This window comes from Hyaena hyaena, unplaced genomic scaffold (genome assembly GCF_003009895.1).
Source record: "Hyaena hyaena isolate Hyena2069 unplaced genomic scaffold, ASM300989v1 scaffold_722, whole genome shotgun sequence".
Taxonomy (NCBI): domain Eukaryota; kingdom Metazoa; phylum Chordata; class Mammalia; order Carnivora; family Hyaenidae; genus Hyaena; species Hyaena hyaena.
The window spans coordinates 687,318-705,838 of NW_024081357.1; the positions used below are offsets into that span (position 1 = coordinate 687,318).

General features: G+C 34.2%; 1 protein-coding gene across 3 annotated transcripts in view; it reads left to right on the forward strand.

Moving 5' to 3' along the window:
• DNAJB14 (DnaJ heat shock protein family (Hsp40) member B14) overlaps positions 1 to 18,285 on the forward strand; it is a 50,416-nt gene extending 32,131 nt beyond the window's left edge. For 2 of the 3 annotated variants that reach the window (XM_039217946.1, XM_039217947.1), the window contains 5 exons: positions 5,301 to 5,486; positions 7,045 to 7,139; positions 7,889 to 7,998; positions 8,842 to 9,014; positions 13,368 to 18,285. In XM_039217946.1, the coding sequence (XP_039073877.1) occupies positions 5,301 to 5,486; positions 7,045 to 7,139; positions 7,889 to 7,998; positions 8,842 to 9,014; positions 13,368 to 13,492 (689 nt within the window). In that variant the 3' untranslated portion in view covers positions 13,493 to 18,285. Of the gene's footprint in view, positions 1 to 5,300; positions 5,487 to 7,044; positions 7,140 to 7,888; positions 7,999 to 8,841; positions 9,019 to 13,367 lie in introns of all 3 variants that reach the window. The other variant, XM_039217945.1, reaches the window with a different exon arrangement.
• Positions 18,286 to 18,521: the final 236 nt, after the last annotated feature.

The following is an 18,521-nucleotide window of genomic DNA, read 5'->3' on the forward strand; positions in this document are numbered from 1 at the left end:
ATTTAACACAATTCCTGTCAAAATCCTAGAAAGACATATTTTGTAGAATAAAGTAAATTTGTTTCCTTTATGGAAAGATGGAACCTGAATAAATAAGAACAATTTATTAAAGAATGGAGTAGGAGTCATCGGTTTAACTGATTTCAGGACTAAGTTTATAGCTATAGTGATCAAAAGAGTGTGGTATTGGCAGAGGGATAGACAAATAGATCAATGGAACAGGATAGGAAGCCCCAATATTGACCCATACAAATATACCTAATTGGCTTTGGACAATATGCAAAAGCAATTTAACAGAAGAAACATAGACTTTTCAGGAAATGGTCTTGGAGCAATTAGATATTCATAAGTGAAAAGAGTTAACCTTGACCAAAGTCTTATGCTTTTTACAAGAATGAACTTGAGGGGCGCCTGGGTGGCTCAGTCAGTTAAGTGTCTGACTCTGCTGCTCAGATCATGATCTCATAGCTGTGAGTTCAAGCCCCACGTCGGGCTCTGTGCTGACAGCTCAGATCCTGGAGTCTGCTTCAGATTCTGTCTCTCTCTCTCTCTGCCCCTCCCCCGCTCATGCACTGTCTCTCTCAATCTCTCTCTCAAATATAACAAACTTTTAAAAAATTTTAAAGAAAAAAGAATGAACTTGAAATGAATCATAAACTGTAAAACACTTTTTAACTCTTGGCAAAAATCACGGGAGCAAATCTTTAAGATCTTCACCCGACAATAATTTCTTTTTTTTTTTTAATTTTTAAAAATCTTTATTTATTTTTGAGAGTGACAGAGAGAGACAGAGTGTGAGCAGGGGAGAGGCAGACACAGAATCTGAAACAGACTCCAGGCTCTGAGCAGTCAGCATAGAGCCCGATGTGGGGGTTGAACCCACAAACTGAGATCATGACCTGAGCTGAAGTCAGACGCTTAACTGACGGAGCCATCCAGGCACCCCAACAATAATTTCTTGTACATAGCACCAAAAGTACAGTTTATAAAGGAAAAGTTGAAAAGTTGTATTTCAACAAAATTTTTTTTTTAATATTTTTTTTATTTCTAGGAGAGAGAGAGAGAGCGTGAGCAGGGGAGGGTCAGAGAGAGAGGGAGATACAGACTCTGAAATAGGCTCCAGGCTCTGAGCTGGCAGTCAGCACAGAGCCCGACACTGGGCTCGAACCCACGAACCACAAGATCATGACCTAAGCGAAAGTCGGACGCTTAACCGACTAAGCCACCCAGGCACCCCAATGCATTTTTAATGTTTAAAATATCTTGTGTAGCATTGGATTCTTTTGAGATTTCAGAATTAGAATTTCCTGATTGTCATAGACTCTGGGTCTGGAGTTCTCTCTTGTCCAGCAAAAAAGTGGGATGCAGGATTAAAAATGCAAGAGAGGGTAATGTCTGGGAGGAGACAAGAGCCCAGAGTAAGGGTCCTTGNTTTTTTTTAATTTGCTCTGTAGAGCTCTCATGCAGGATGAAAAGACAAATAACAGGGTGCGAGAGAATACCTGCCAAACACCTATCTGAAAAGGACTACTATCTAGAATATATAAAGAACTCCTCAAACTCAAAATTTTTAAAAACAGACCATTCAGTTAGAAAATGAATAAAAGACATTTCACTGAAGATGAGATACAAATGGAAAATAAGCAATGAAAAGATTTTTTAACATCATTCATTAGCCTTTAGAGATAACGTAAAGTAAAACCAAATGAGATATCACTGATAGGTAAAATAAAAAGTAGTGACGGGGTGCCTCAGTGGCTCAGTTGGTTAAGCAGCTGACTTTGGCTCAGGTCACGATCTCACAGTTTGTGAGTTCAAGCCCTGCATCAGGCTCTGTGCTGACAGCCTACCTCAGGTTAGATTCTGTGTCTCTGCCCTTCCCCAGTTCACTCTGTCTCTCTCTCAAAAATAAATAAAACGTTAAAAATTTTTAAAAATAGTGACAGCGTCTTTGGTGTTAGATGTGGATGTGGAGAAACTGGATCACTCATCCATTGTTGATGGGATATAAAATGACACAGTCATTCTGTAAAACAGTTTGGCAGTTTCTCAAAAAACTAAATATTCAGCTACCATACAACCCAGCAGTTGCATTCCTGGACATTTGCCGTAGAGAAATGAAAGTTTATGTAAACACACATAAACCTATCCATGAATGTAAAACTAGAAACGACCCAGATGTCACTCAGTGGGTGAATGGTGAAACAAACGGTGGTACGACGGTACTATGGAATACTACTCCTCAATAAGAAGGAATGAACTACAGTCGTCCTTCTTACCTGCAGGGGTTATGTTCCAAGACCCCCAGTGGAGTTTTGAAACCACAGATAGTACTGAACCCTAAATATACTGTGGGTTTTTTCTGTACATATACATACATACCTATGATAAAGTGTAATTTATAAACAATATACTATAATAAAAGTTACCTAAATGTGGGGTCTCTCTCTCTCAGAGTATCTTATTGTACTCCATTCATGCTTGTTGTGATCATGTGAGATGATAAAATGCCTACGTGGTAAGATGAAGTGAGACGAGTGATGTAGGCGTAGTGATGCAGCATTAGGCTACTATTGACCTTCTGATGATAACTCAGAAGGAGGATCATCTGCTTCCAAACCATGGTTGATAAAGGGTAACTGAAACCAAGGATTGGAGGTAAAGAGGAGACTATGGTTTTGGCATACCTAACAACCTGGATTGATCACCGAAGAATATGCTGATTGAAAAAAGCCAATCCCAAGTTGTTTCATTCCATTTATATGCTGTATTCTTTTATTTATATAATATTCCTGAAATGCCAAAAATACAGAACTAGAGACTAGATTCGTGGTTATTAGGGATTAAAGAGGAGATGGAGGGGAAGGAAATAGGTGTGTTGACACAAGGGCAACAAGAGGGTGGTGGTGGAAATGTCCTCTATCCTGATGACATCACTATCAATATCCTAGTTCTGATAGTACTGTAAGTTTGCAAGATATTGCTATTGGAGAAATTAGGTAGCAGGTACAGAGGCTCTCTCTGTCTTACTTCTTACAACTGCATGTAAATGTAAAGTTACCTCAGAATTAAAATTTTAATTAGGGGCGCCAGGGTGGCTCAATCAGTTAAGCATCTGACTTTGGCTCAGGTCACGATCTCACGGTTCATGAGTTCGAGCCCAGCTTTGGGTGAGCTCTTGTCCCACTTTTGGTGAGCAGGAGCCCCACTTTGGGTAAACATGAGCCCTGCTTCTGGTGAACATGCTTCTCTCTCCCTCCCTCTCTCTCTGCCTCTCATGGGATTCTCTCTCTCACTCTCTTTCTCTTTGTTCCCCCCCCACACCCATTTCTCTCTGTCCGCTCCTCATGGGATTCTCTCTCTCTACCCTGCATTGGGTTCTCTTTCTCTGTCTCCCTCTCTTTCTGCCCCTCACTTACTTGAGTACTCTCTCTCTCTCTCTCTCAGTCTCTTCAAGAAAGAAGAAAAAGAGTAAAAGTTTAATTAAAGAGAAGAGAATATTTTGGAAATGTACCTTTGGTGAAATAAGTGAGACTGGGGTAGAAATGTATTTTGTAAAGCTTTTGAATACCAAAATAAATTTTGGACTTAATATTTTAGATAATAAGGAACTGAAAAAATGTTTGATTATGGGTGTAGAACAAAGTAAATGAATAGAAGATTAGAAGTAGATAAAATTGTTTTACATAGACAATTATGGGTATAATAGTATTTCACACAGATCTTCTAAAGCATCTTGATGTTTGGAAATTACTTTTTTAAAAAGCAAAACCTATTTTAAAATAGGATGGAGATGCCAATGTATCAATGGTTTAAAAAGTAACAGCATTATGAAATTACTTGGAAAAGTCTCTTTGTATATAGACTGATATTATTGGAAGTACAACATTGGCAGATAATGATAGATCTGCTTCTCTTTTAGGTATGGGTTAATACCTTGGTGGTGTTTGTAAGTACATTGTTTGGACCCCTGATCAGGCTTTCCTGTTAGAGCAACATTATAAATAATGGCTGTATTTCTGAGTCATAGATCTACTTGAGAATTTAAAGAAAGTTTTGGACTATCTCCTTAGGTACATGGACCATCCAACTAATTTTTCATTTACTGGGATTCACAGACTACCAGCGAGCTATCACTGAATCCCAGGTTTTAGGATCTCTATAAGAACAAAAGTTCCAGAGTATATGTATATAATTAATTTCAGTGTGATATGTAATCATCCAAAAATAACTATCTAATGAGCATTTATTTGCTTGCTCAGTACCTATGGCAGCTACCACATGGGATCCAAAAAGTATTTTTAAAATATCCCATATCGTGAAAGGCTTACAGTCTACTTTAAGAAGCAAGCTGTATTTATGAAATGACTGAGAAGTGTTCGAATGAGAATAGGGTAATTCCTGCTTTTAGATCAAAGCATTACAGCTTTTGTAAATTACCTCCAAAAGCCATTTTTTTAACCAACATACCACTGCTTCTTTTGAAATGGGCGTATGAGAAGGGAAATAGATTTCTTTATAAATAAATATCACAAAAGTAGCAAAGTGAGATAGGAACACTAAAAATCTATTTCTGGATCCATTCAGAAGCAAATTCAGATTTTACAAGTGGACCATGGGAATATTGCAGTGAAAACATAGACATTGTCCATACCCTCATGGAGTTTACAGTTTTAAGAGGAATAAATTGTTCATGAATAGAATGAAAAATAGTTCATTGTGGGCTAGTATGTGCAACAGTGTAGGTTGCATAGAGTATACTTACTGTGCTAAAAAAATTTTTGACCTTGAACAAGTTTCCTAACCTTTTTGAGCCTCAGGAGGCTCATCTGTAATTTAGGGATAGTAATGAATAATGTAATAAGATACTGGTTTCAGAGCCTGGCATTTGGTAGCTACTGCTGTTATTATTGGTTTGAATAGCTCTAATGAATGACTAGTTTAGGATATTCAAAAGGATGAAGTAAGATATTAGGGGATGGAGCACAGTAGTAAGAAAGCAAGATGTACATTCCTTTGTATTCAACATAGTAAGGAGACTTACCCATCTCATATAAAAATTTGATTGGAAGGTAATAATATGTGTAATGGCAGGCAATGTATAATAAGTCTTTTTAAAAAATTTGTAAGAAAGTAAATTATTAACTGTTTTACTATTTTCTTGATTAGCCTCAAGTAGGATTTGTTTTATTTTGTTTTTTGTTTTTGGTTTTGGTTAACATGACAATAGCTTTTATATGGGGAAGTCTTTTATAATATAAAAACTTTGCCTTACCAACTTTTACTCATTACCTTTTCAGAGATTGGAAATGCTTATGCTGTTTTAAGCAATCCAGAAAAACGAAAACAGTATGACCTCACAGGCAATGAAGAACAAGCATGTAATCACCAAAACAATGGTAGATTTAATTTCCATAGAGGTTGTGAAGCTGATATAACTCCAGAAGACTTGTTTAATATATTCTTTGGTGGTGGATTTCCTTCAGGTATTTTAATGTTAGTTATAAATATTATATTTTATGAAGCTAGAGAGTCTCACCTCCAGTTAGGCTATGTAGAGATTTATTTGCGTTCTCCCCCACACTACTTATAGTATTATGATCCTCTGATGATTTTTCATGAAGGTAGAAAAAAATGTTAAGACTTACTACCTTTACTGTAAGTCTCACTTTTTTCTAGAACATGTTTTAATTTTTTTTAAAGAAATGAGTACAGATATTCTCTATTTTATATAAAGCTGAAGAAAGGATGCATAAGTAGGAGATCCAGTGGCAATGTCTTAGTTAAGTGCTATTTCAATTACAGGAGGCATCTTATACCCTAGATGGCAATTTGACATTGGTTCTCTGAAGATCTTTGTAGCTATTTCATTCATAACATTATAAATTACCAGTTTGGATATACATAGAGGTACTTTTGATTGAAATATTAAAATGTCTGATTTGTAGGTTATATATAAAGTAAGTAGGTTTTTAAAATGAAGATAGACATAATTAGTTGAATTAGGCTATCAAAGTAAAGTATTGTAGAGGTACTACTAAATGAGAGATTTTATAGTACCAGCGTAAGTTGTATTGAACGCTATTTTATTTACTATGAGTTATGTGAAAATTAATTTTCTCTAAGGGTATAGCTCTTCTAAGGTAGTTAAAGTTATAGCTCCAGTAATGATGACATCATTTACTTAAGGTACTAAGTTAAACATTTGATTCAAAATTAGGAAAATCTTCATGAATGTAGCAATGTAATTTGGCCTGATGGCCCTGTCTGAATATTCTTGATAAAGATTGTGGTTACTGATAGGACATATGGTAAAGCATCCTTGAAGGAAAGGGAATGTGTAAATTCAAATTAATGACTGAAAATTTAACATGTATTTTGACATATTAGGACATATAATTACTTCTTACAGAAAAATTATTCAGACTAGTGATGTTGATGGAAAATATGCTAGGAACAATCAGGAATCTTTTGGGTTAATAGTAAAGTTTTGGATAGTTGGATTATAGTTCTTTTGCTTGTTATGACATAATTTACTCTGTCAGTGGTAGCTCTTTCTGATTGGTCACCTTATTTGAAAACAACCTGAATGTCTATCAGCAGGAGAATGCTTGAATAAATTATGGTCCACCTCTACCATAATATATTATACAACTGTTTTTTTTTAATGAGTTACAGCACTGTCTTGATTTCTAGAGGTATTTGTGATTTCATTGATAAATGCGGAAAGCAGAGTTTCAGAGTGAGACCCAAGATTTGTAAAAACAACCAACCACAACAAAGTCCTCTATGGATGTAATATTAGGGAGGACTCTTATTCAGGTTTTCAAAAAGAACTTCCATTTTAAAGGAAGCAAAGTCTGGAAAGAATCTTTTCTGTTTCTATCCACCCTTTACTCACAGGGGGAAAGGGCGATAAGCATTTACTACTCAAACATGCATTATTTTAGTAATTTTTAAAAATTAAATAAAAATGTAAAATATATAATTTTTTTTTTTATCACAGTCGCTCTCCTTAGTTTTACCTTGCTTTTAATTTTTTAGGTAGCGTACATTCATTTTCAAATGGACGAGCTGGTTATAGCCATCAACATCAGCATCGACATAGTGGACATGAAAGAGAAGAAGAAAGAGGAGATGTATGTGTATGATATGATTAGAAATCTCAAAATGGCACATTTCAGTTCAGGGAAAGCAATTAGGGTTGTCTGAAAATAGGGCAAGTTGTTTTAAGAGGAAGTAATGGGTTTTCCCTTACCAGAGGTATTCACAAGAGACTAGAAAGTCCTTTAGGGATATTGAGGGAGCAGGGTTAGAAGTCAAGGTAGAGGTTGGTGGGCAAAAGGACACCTTTGAGTTTGGTGTTGATTCTGGTGAAGATACCCGTGCAGTGTGCATGCTTTGAAGAAAACTTCTCATTGTTGGTCCTAAAGAATTTAGAATTAATACTGAAAAACTCAAGTTGGAAGTTACTTTCCTTGTTCTAATGTAGTTACACCCAATTGCATAATTGCACATAGCACTTAAATTACATGAAGTAGAAACGTGAATGGAAAGAACGCTAGACTAGAAATTAAAAGACTCATCTGCTTCATGTACCACCCTAATTCAAGGGAAAAATTGTTTTGTAAGAGAGAGAACTTCTTCATCTGTTCTGTGAGATCAGTTTATGTCAGTGTTTTCCAAATCAGAATATCTACATATCTGCATATCTCTACCTGGAAAGTGGTATTTTTAAGAATCACTCCAGGAAGCTGGTATGATCAGGCAGATTTGAAAGCACCGAGCCAGATGATCTCAAATGTCTTTTCTGCCTCTAAAAATATATGACAACTGTTGGATTATTGACAGTTATATTACAACTTGTTTTTTGATGATTTTCTTATAGGGAGGTTTTTCTGTGTTTATCCAGCTGATGCCCATTATTGTATTGATCCTCGTGTCATTATTAAGCCAATTGATGGTCTCTAATCCTCCTTATTCCTTATATCCCAGATCGTAAGTAGCCATGTGAAATTTTACAAGAAAAATTGTTTCTTATCTAGCTTCCTTTAAAGGGCCTTGTGCTCTCTTCAACTTTTAAGTAATTTCCTATTACTATAAGTGTACCAGATTTTAAAATTTCTAATTTAAAAAAATAGTTGCTCAAGTGATAAATTTGTATTATCTTGTTAGTTTACATTTCTGTTCCATCGTAGATAAAGACAAAGAAGTACTATATTCAAACTTGATAACAATTTAATGTAATAGGTAATATGTAGAGATCAAAGACAAAAAATAGTTTGAAAGACAAAATTAGAATTGTAATTGATGTTACATAGGTTCGTATCATTAAGGGGTAAAGAACTTCACTCTTTGGTTTGTAAAATAGTAGTTAAGTAAAAGCAAATATTACTTTTTTGTTATATTAAGTATTTTTCCATAATATACTTTATATGTAAGAGATCAGAACATAAAGGAAATTTGATGCAACATCCATTCTAGAAAACTTTAGTGTAATACAGTGAACATATAAGAGACTTGGTAAAATCATATTGCCTGTGATTTTACAATATTAAAAACAGATTGGTGTAAAAATAAGAAATAAGTTTTCCTATCTTCTAAATAAGATTTTAGTTAACTAAAAATTGAAAGAACTTGTAAGATCATAGTATATTAAAATAGGATTACTTTTTTATTACATGAATGGTGGTTTTAGGCAATTTGAAATAATATAAATAAATGGTTACTAATATTAACATTTTAATTATTTTTAATTGTTTTGTTAACTTGGTTTATACTAGCAGCATCAGAATGTACAATTTTAACTAAAAAAAGAATGATCAAGCATTTCTTTTGCAGTGGATCAGGGCAAACTATTAAAATGCAGACAGAAAACTTGGGTGTCGTTTATTATGTCAACAAGGACTTTAAAAATGAATATAAAGGAATGTTATTACAAAAAGTAGAAAAGAGTGTGGAAGAAGATTATGTGACTAATATTCGAAATAATTGCTGGAAAGAAAGACAACAAAGTAAGTTTATGAAATGTTTAACATTTAAAAACTTATTCAGAGTCTTTGGAATTGATTATTGTAGATTTCTTCACTCAAGGATTGTTCTAGAATTGCCTGGCACATAATTGGAGCTCAATACTTAAATAAGACAATACATTTTAATGTACCCGATGTACCCGTGGCCTGATAAGAGTATAAGCACATAGTTTATATAGAAAGCACTTAATAAATGGTATTTGTATTGTTATCAATAAATATTTGATTGAATAAGTGAATAATACCAAATTTCATTGTATTTAAGATGTTATCAATTGTAACATGCATCATTATTTTATGTATCACTACGAAAGAAAAAAATTCTGGCACATTCGCTATGTCATCAATTTTAATATGCATTCTGGTTCAGAGTGAAGTTTGAAACTCTTCATTAATTTAGCCTAAGCACTTAACACTTAATGTATAATGAGTTTTGTTGACATTTCGTTTTCTTTTATTCTGTACATGAAGTCCCTGGGAACGCTTAATCAATTTGTTTAGCCTTTTCCAGCCTCAGCTTTCTTAATTTAAGAAGCAGTTCCACCCGTAAAAAGCTTAACCATAAAAATCTGCAGAGACGGTGTGTGTGAACCTAGTGTTGTTATGGTTATTGGTTTTCTGACTGTGACACATAATAATATAGACCGTATAAAGTAGACTTTGAGATTAAGCAGACTAAAGTTGAATCCTAGCTCTGTAATTTGTAGTTGAGTCATTAGGACCAAATATTCTAACCTTTATGAGTTTCCTGCCTCAGGTATGAAATGGATGATACTGACTAGTGGGAGGAGGAACTAAGTGTCATTTATATAATACTTAATGTTTCAGTCACTGTCCCAAGTACTTTATATAAACTCATTTAGTTTCCACAACAACATGGTGAAGTTGTTATACCCATTTTATATACGAGGAAACTGAGACACAGAGAGATTAATAGCTTGCCTAGGGTCATAGAGGTAGTTTCTGATTCAAACCAATCAATCCAGGCGCTGTGCTCTATAATCTTCTCAATAATAACCAACTTTATGGGTTTGTCATAAAATTAAATCAGACAATGAAGTGTTTGACATGTAGTAAATGCCCAGAAAGATGGTAGCAGTTATCATCTCCCATCCACTAGGGAAAAGTTGATAAAACATAACCTTTCTATATTTCCAAGAAAGTTCTTATCTCTGACTTTGGTTTCCTCATCTATATAGTGGCAGTTAGAAACCTTCTTGGTTTCCAAGTCTCTGAGCCTGTGAAATCCATCTGGTCTCAGTGTGGAGAAGGTTATATTAGACTATTGGTTTTCAACTGGAAATGATTAGCCCCTGCTTCACAATATGTTTGGTAATGTCTGGAAACTGTGTCAGTATGGGGTTGGGGGTGTGTGTGGAAGAGATTGCTGCTGGTATCCAACAGACTGAAGCCGAGGTGCCACTAAACCTCCTGCAGTGCCCGCCAGCAAAGAGTTCTCTGGCCCCAAATGCCGATATTGCTGAGACTGAGAAACTGCATTAGTGGGAGGTCTTAAGGGCAGCGTATACCAAATTTTATTTATTTCATGTCATTTCACTTTTTGATCGCTAGTGCCTTGTACAATCCTTGGCATATCTCAGCATATCATAAACTTTTGATGGATATACAAATAATTGGATGAAAATTAATAAATTCATAAGAATGAATGTATGAGAAAGACCTGCTTATTTTGTGTTTAAAGAATGACTAGCACATTAGATATATTACCTTTCAAATACAAATTCTAATCTTCAGCCACAGATGGGTGATTTTTGGATTATGCATATTTAAATTCTCTTACCTTAGGGAAATTGGCTGAATAAATAGAAAGAAGGAAGGAAAAGATACTCATATTTGTGGAAGATAGTGTATAGTTATGGTAAAAGTGCATGCTCTGAGACTGCCTTGCAAGATAAGATCCTGGCTCCACCATTATGTGACCTAGGCCAAGTTACTTAACCTCTCTAAATCTCAGTTAGCTCATCATTAAAATGTGGACCATAACAGATAATATATATTAACACTTAGCATAATATCTTGCATCTGTAAGTGTTCAATATTATTACTTACGGTAGTTATAATTATTTTTTTATTCTATCCATACTATAAACCAAGTGTTTTTGCTTGGCATACTTTAGTTTCATCTTTTAATAATCTGGCAAGATTGGTATTAATGTTCATGGGCTTGAATCTGTTCTGTTTACCAAGTTGTCTGTGGCTATATTGTACACAGTTATATGTGTATCTTTTAAAGTTACCAACTTTAAAAGAAGTTTTAACTAAAATCTGATTTTAATAAGTCATTATTTACAAAACAACTTGGTTACTTTCAAGAATATCAATGGAACAAGACAAAAAGACTAAAGACTTAAAGACTAAAAAGAAATGACAGCTAAATACAATGCATGATCCTGGATTGGATCCTGGATGGAGAGCGGAGGAAATGGCTATAATGGACATCCTTGGGACAGCTGGTGAAATTTGAGCATGGACTGTACATTAGATAAGAGGATTATATTATTGTTGAATTTCTGAATTTGAAAATTGTATTGTGGTTATGTAAGAGAATGCTCTTGTTCTTAGGAGAAATATGCGGAAACATTTAGGAATGAAAAGTCATGATGTCTGCACCTTACTCTCAAAAGATTTTATAATGTAATAATCATTGCCACAACAGTAACAGCCTTTATTATTGAGAGAGCTAAAGTAGATTTGACAGAAGGTAAAGAATTGGTCAATCAAGGTGTTAAGAGTTTTAGAGTGTTCATTGTAGTACTCTTAAGCAGAGGTTTGAAAATTTCAAAATGAAATGAACAAATTCAGCACAGCTAGGGGTAAGGAGTTCTAAGTGAAGATGGAAGTGGGAGGAGCTCGGTATAACATCAATTAATCCATTGATTAAATGTTTTACTTGTTGCTTGGGATGAGTTCATCGTGTTTTGTAAATTGATATCATCAAAAAGTTTGTTGGCCAATAGATTTCTTTTTACCAGGGTTTTTTTGTTCTGCAGTCACTTCTAACACTACCTAATTTCTAGGTTGATAAAACAGGTGTTTTATAAAATATAAGCAGTAATTTGAAGTAATGGAAAGAATAAAAGGGTAGCAGTTTGGAGGTTTGGCTTGGAATCTAGACCCTGCCTTTGACTAGCCCTGTGAACTTTGTTTTATCAACCTCATCTGGGATGAAAAGGATTTTACAAATGCTTCATTTGTAAATAAAAGGGATGAAGCGATTTTGACTGAGTTGTTAAATCCTAGCTGGATTGACTGAATATAGATCTGTTCTAAAGATCTTTGCCAGTAGGATACACTCTTACTGTGAGTATTATTCTGAATGTGGTCCTGACTGATATCCTTCACTTTGGCCATTGTTTTCCAGACAGTAAGTGACTTTTTTCTGAGTCTTGCTACATTTTTTTTTTTTCTAAGTGCCCCCACCGTTGGAAGTGTTAATAAAGAGTGAAATGACGGAGAGTATCAGGAAGATAGCAAGAAATAGTTCCCGGAAGATTTCTAGTCCATTTCCTTTTCTTTAGTAATGCTATCCACATACTGAAGGAAGTCTCAGTACTTAATTGCCTAATACCACTACTATGATTCTGTAGCAAGCCATTTTCTGTTGTGTGTTCCTTCAGTAAGATTTTTTAAATTTAATTTTTATTTTTTATGTATATTTTTAAAGTTTATTTTTATTTATTTTGAGACACAGAGAGCTAGCATGGGAGGGGCACAGAAAGGGAGACAGAATTCCAAGCAGGCCCTGCACTGTCAGCCCAGAGCCTGATGGGGGACTCAAACTTACGAACTGTGAGATCATGACCTGAGCCTAAATCAAGAGTCAGATGCTTAACCTCCTGAGCCATCCAGGTGCCTCAAGATTTTTTTTTTTTAATTTAAGCCAACTCAGGACAAGATTTCAAATTTTTCTACTCAAATCCTGGCATAATGAATTAATCTGAAACCTTAACAAGAGGTCACAGCAAAAACAACCACTAGGCAAGCTTGAATAGCATAAGATATCTTTAGGATGAAAGGTCAAGATGATGCTCTAGAGCAGTAGTTTTTAAACCATCTGGGGACAGGAGTGAGTGAGAGAGTTGATAGGATTTTATTTTCATTTCCTTCCCAGAACAGCTCTGTTTTGGTTTTACACGCTAGGCTTCCACAGGCTTTTAAGGGTAATATTTGGGTTTCTTTCTTAAAAAAAAAAAAAAAAAAAAAGTCAGCTAATAGAAATATATTGAAAGGCTTCTATTAAACATCATTTTGGGTTAAATAACTAGGTGACCTAAATTATGATCTACTTAGCAAAATATTTTTGTTTGTTAACAGAAACAGATATGCAGTATGCAGCAAAAGTATACCGTGATGATCGGCTTCGAAGGAAGGCAGATGCCTTGAGCATGGACAACTGTAAAGAATTGGAGCGGCTGACCAGTATTTATAAAGGAGGATGAACTGGGATTGTATTTATATCTTCTAGTGTACTCTTTATTTCTTCCGTAAGTAAGTTCAGTTTCATCATGAGAGCTAAAGAAAAAGATTGGATGTTAAAAACTAAACTGAATAGTTGGTCCCTGAAATCTTGGACTGTTTATGACCTGCTGGCTCCTTTAAATAGTAAGGAACTGAAAACTAAAATTAATATTTTAGTTATGCTTCTGCAGTTATTTTCACTTTCAGAGCTTACATTACTCCTAACTGAAAATGTCTTGAGAAAGGATTATCACACCTGTGGCAGTTTCCAGTTTTAGTGATTCTCCATGTTTCCTTTTGTCATGTAAATATTTCCGGAATGATCATTTTGTGTACATATGGGTTACTACGTTTTTATTTACATTCCTTCAGCATTTAGCTCCATGAGACACTTTAGTTAAACTGATAGAATAAACGTCCTATGACAAAATTACGTTTTTCTTGTCAGATGTCGAATGTTTGTGGAGTTTAAGCAATGAAATTTTTTCAAAAAGAAAAGAAAAAACAAAAGCTGTTTAACTTTGTGTAAATCTTGTAGCATTATCAGCTTAGAGGGGATTGATATTTTTAATATTGCCGATATATTCCAGAATATATATTGAGATAAATGAACTGGTGTAGAGTATCAGTTTGCTATTTAGTTTTATGAATTGCTAAGCCATGCATAGAAATGAACTGCTATACTGATAGATTTTAAAGAGACTATGAGGAAATGGCTATGTAGATATTAAACGGAAAGGGTCTGTAACAGTAAATTGCATTTATGTCATTTGCAATTCCAGTAATTATAAGGCCCCCAAATGTTTATATACCTGTCATTGAAGGCTGCTAAGATTATGAAGACCCACCTGTTTTGCCCCTTATGGAAATTTTAGTTCTTTCTTAGTTATCATTTAAGCAGGATCTCAAGTAAATGGGTTCTTCTACAAATGAGTTATAAAAAAAAAAATACTACTAAAATGAAGCTTTGTGCCTTTTAACCTGATTGCCAACTCTTAAACATATAAGTAGATTACAGCACACTTATTTGATCAGAGCATGATCTGTTTGGCCATACGCAACAGTGAGCAGAAATATAGCAGCAGGTAGAACAGTGATTTATAGCAAGTTATCCTTACAAAATTCTGAGCTAAAATCTATTCACCATTGAGTAATTCAATTAATCTTATAGGAATAAGCTCTCTGTAATTCAATCCATAATACAAATTAAAAAAATAAGATGGAAATTGAAGTTTTTGGTGCCTGTATATTGAGTACGAACCTATTTGATTTCTAGTCTACGTTTAAAAGCTGTCATATTTTAATGATTTTGCTTCATACTCAGTTAATGGAACACAAATGCGTCTTTGGTAGTTTTTTTGTGCGAGGATGCCAATTAGAGTGGCAGTGTTCTTCTGTTTAAAGATTTTTTTTTCTGAATGTAGTTAATTTTATAGCACCTGTTGAATAAAACTGCTAAAATGATCATTCTTTTTAAAACGTTCTCTTATATCCCCTTGTCCAGATGAATCTATAGAAATACCTGAATGAATTAGGGGTTAAACTAAACAACATACTGTCCCAGGAAAACTGGACAGCTTAACCAATTTTCTTTTAGAAATATTTATTTAAAGAAATAAAATAATAGAAGTGCTAAAGGAAAATACAAATTTAAATGTGTTCTTGAGCCTGTAGAGTGAATTTTATAAAATAAGGTCATAGCATTCTAATTAACTTTGAAAGTTCATGTACATCAGAAATCTTACAAAAATTTTCAGCCTTTTATTTTTCCAGCTTTAATGGGAAGTTTACACTATTGTGATTGATGCTAATGTGAATTGAACTCTTGTTGAGTGAGTGATTCTTTTTCCCTTAATCTCGTCTTTAAGGGGATAGATGAAGTTATCAAGTGAAGTGAAGTTCTATGTTATGAAGTCATATGTGGCTTTTGGACAGTATTATATTTTCAGTTGCATCGCTGCATCCCATCACATTTCATAAAATGTTCGGGGAAATGTGTTTGATAAAATAAAATTTTCGGACAACTGTGTGAAATACCTGATCGAGTGCCTGATAATTGAAGCCACATATAAAGTATGCAAGGAAAGATTAAGCCCTTAATGTCATATATTTGGTGTAAAGGCCCAACCAAGTGTCTTAGAATTTTGGGTTAATTCTACAAAGTAAGAGGATTTTAACTATCTTGAGATAGAAGATGTTCATGTTTTCTACTCCTCTGATAAAAAGCTCAGCATTTTGCCATCTTATTTTTAGCTACGTGAGCTTTGCAGTTTCATTTGAAAACTTGTACTGTTCATTTTAATCATTGCCTCAAAGCTCTCAATCTCTGAGTATTGCTTTACTAGCTGTTCTAACTGGTATTTGAGAAGTTTGGCCACAACTATATTTATTAATGCTTTACATTTTTATCCCTTTTTACACACATACCTACAAACATCATTGCCATCCCCAAGGATTTGGGGGAAAGTAAATACTACCTTTTCTCCTCCTCATTTGATTCCTTAGTTCCTAAATAGACTGGTGCTAGTCATTTATAAGCTTCAGAATTTATTTTGATCAAATCTGAGAATGTCATTCTCAATGAAAAAATTCAAGTTTTAATCCATCTAATATGTAAAAATAATATATTTTGGGAACAGATTGCATTTGAATGCTTAACTAAGTATTTGTTTCATAATCATTGCATTTTTATTTATAATAGAGCCTTGGTAGAGTAAATCCTTACAGAGTAGATATGCCATTGCATTAAGCCACTCTGCTTTCGTGTCAGCTCAGGTGTACACAGGAGTAGGAATGTGGAGTTTCTGCCCTTCACTGTAATTGCACTTTTACGCTTAAGTTTTCTTCCTGTTAAATCTTCAGCTACACTAGTATGTAAAATGGTGTGTGGTGAGAGAAACGATCACCCTCTTCATTTCTCTTTGGTGATCTGTAATAGTTTTAAATGCAGCTGTTATTTAATAACTATGATATATTATTAATAACATAACTCCACATATTTTGTTAAAAATAAATAAATCTCCTACTTGTGTTAAGACAATGAAACATTTTTTGATGTTGACCTGAGAACCAAATGAGCCATCTTTTCCAGTATGTCAGAGGACCATCTGGTTCAGAAGAATTTGTGCATTCATTTAGTTTCCCCAAATGAAGCTTAGGTTCAGAAGTACCCATATTACTCTCTGTCTTCATGCTGAGTGTAGCAAAACTGAAAGCATCATAATCTTTTTTCTTATCTGAACAGAAAAACTCCTGAAAATGAACAATAAATCTGGATTTTAATCTTTACTAAATAGCCGAAAACCCATGGCTATTGGCCACATTGGACTATTGCCTAGTTAAAATCTATAACATTCTCTATAAACCAATGAAAGAGGAAAGAGTAGTATAACAATAACCTACAAAACATTTTTGATTTTAATTTTTAAGTACAAAGAAAAAGTGAGTAGAAGGATCTTCAAGGAATTCTTTCTTACACATCCCTTTAATAAGCTGACAGGCAACACAGTCCTAGAATTCAGGCTTCCTTTTTGGTTTCCATTACTATTAAATAGCTTTCATATAAATGGAAACATCTTCCCTCAAAACATTAATTCAAAACATACTCCTTATATTAAGGATTATATAAACACATTTTTTGTAAGTTCCCTTGGTGTAACTTTTTCCTGTTGGTATGTGATTTGTTCTCATATAATTTTATTATCTGCTGGTTTTGGGGCCAATGGACTTGTGAATATTCTGTGGACGTGTCCATGTATAGGTGTATATATATATATATTTTTCCAGCTAATACCTCAAATGTGTGATTGTTTAATATATACCACACTATGTTTGCACAGAGCAGGGCTTCCATTAGCCATGGATATTTTTATTTCTAACTTTGAAAATCATTCCACAGAATTTCATTGGTGTGACTTCTTTCCGTTGATCCGTCTCAGATTTTAAAACAGAGGTTCCTGTTACAAGGCCCATACTTCAAATATGATTGTGTGTTTCTGTATCTAGCAGTGAAAATATGTTGGGGTAAGAAGTGTTTCTTGAAGTGTCTAGTTTGGTAAGTTTTTATTAACAACTGGGACTACTGGTCGCCGAGCTGTCTAGTAACTACACAGTGATGACACCTGGCATGAATTTGAGCACGTCTTATTTGCTTTGACACAGGAGTCAGGACATGCCAGTCTGATTCTACTTTGACATTTAAGGGTACCACTAAAATAACAGAGGTTTTCTAGTGACACTGGAGTATTTTAAGCATCAATTTCAAGATGAATTCTTTTTGAGTTGACTGACTATATCAATGCAAAGAAAGAAACATAAATGGTATTTTATAATTTATTTATATTAAGAAATGCTTCTTACCTACTTTGGTTTTGTTTTTGTTTTTTGGATGGCTACGTAATAAGACTTTTCCATTTAAAGTTTAAATCATGTGTTTTTTAAAGCTGCAGGTAATTTTCAAGGTGTGATGGAATTTTAATGGAAGCCTTGTATAAGTTAAATGAAGTGAAACTGGTAAAGGAGATCTAACTTTATTTGTCTATAGTGCATTCAAGATTATACAATTAGATTCACAAATGAAATGTCTGATTTGTAAAATGCTTAATGTTATATCAGACTTACAAAATAAAATTTTCTGCGTGAGAACTCTGTTAAAGAAAATGCATTTGAATTTTAATGAATGTTCTGCGGAATGATTTGTGATGAATTTTTGCCCTTCGGTCTCTGCAGTTTATCTCAATATATGAATAAAAAGAAGGTCTGTTCTCACTGTAAAGGATTTGTTTTTATCATGTTTTATATTCTTAATACGCACTGTCTTTCATTCATTCAACCATTCGACAAATGTCTGAACACCTGCTCTATCCCAGGCAGTGAGCTGAGTGCTGGGAATTCATTGTTGAACAAGACAAACATCCTTATGGAGTTTCCATCTAGCCAGGCAAATAAATGTCAAGTAAATAGCTAACTATAATTATGATGAATAGTAGAAAGAAAAGTCCAAGGTACAAT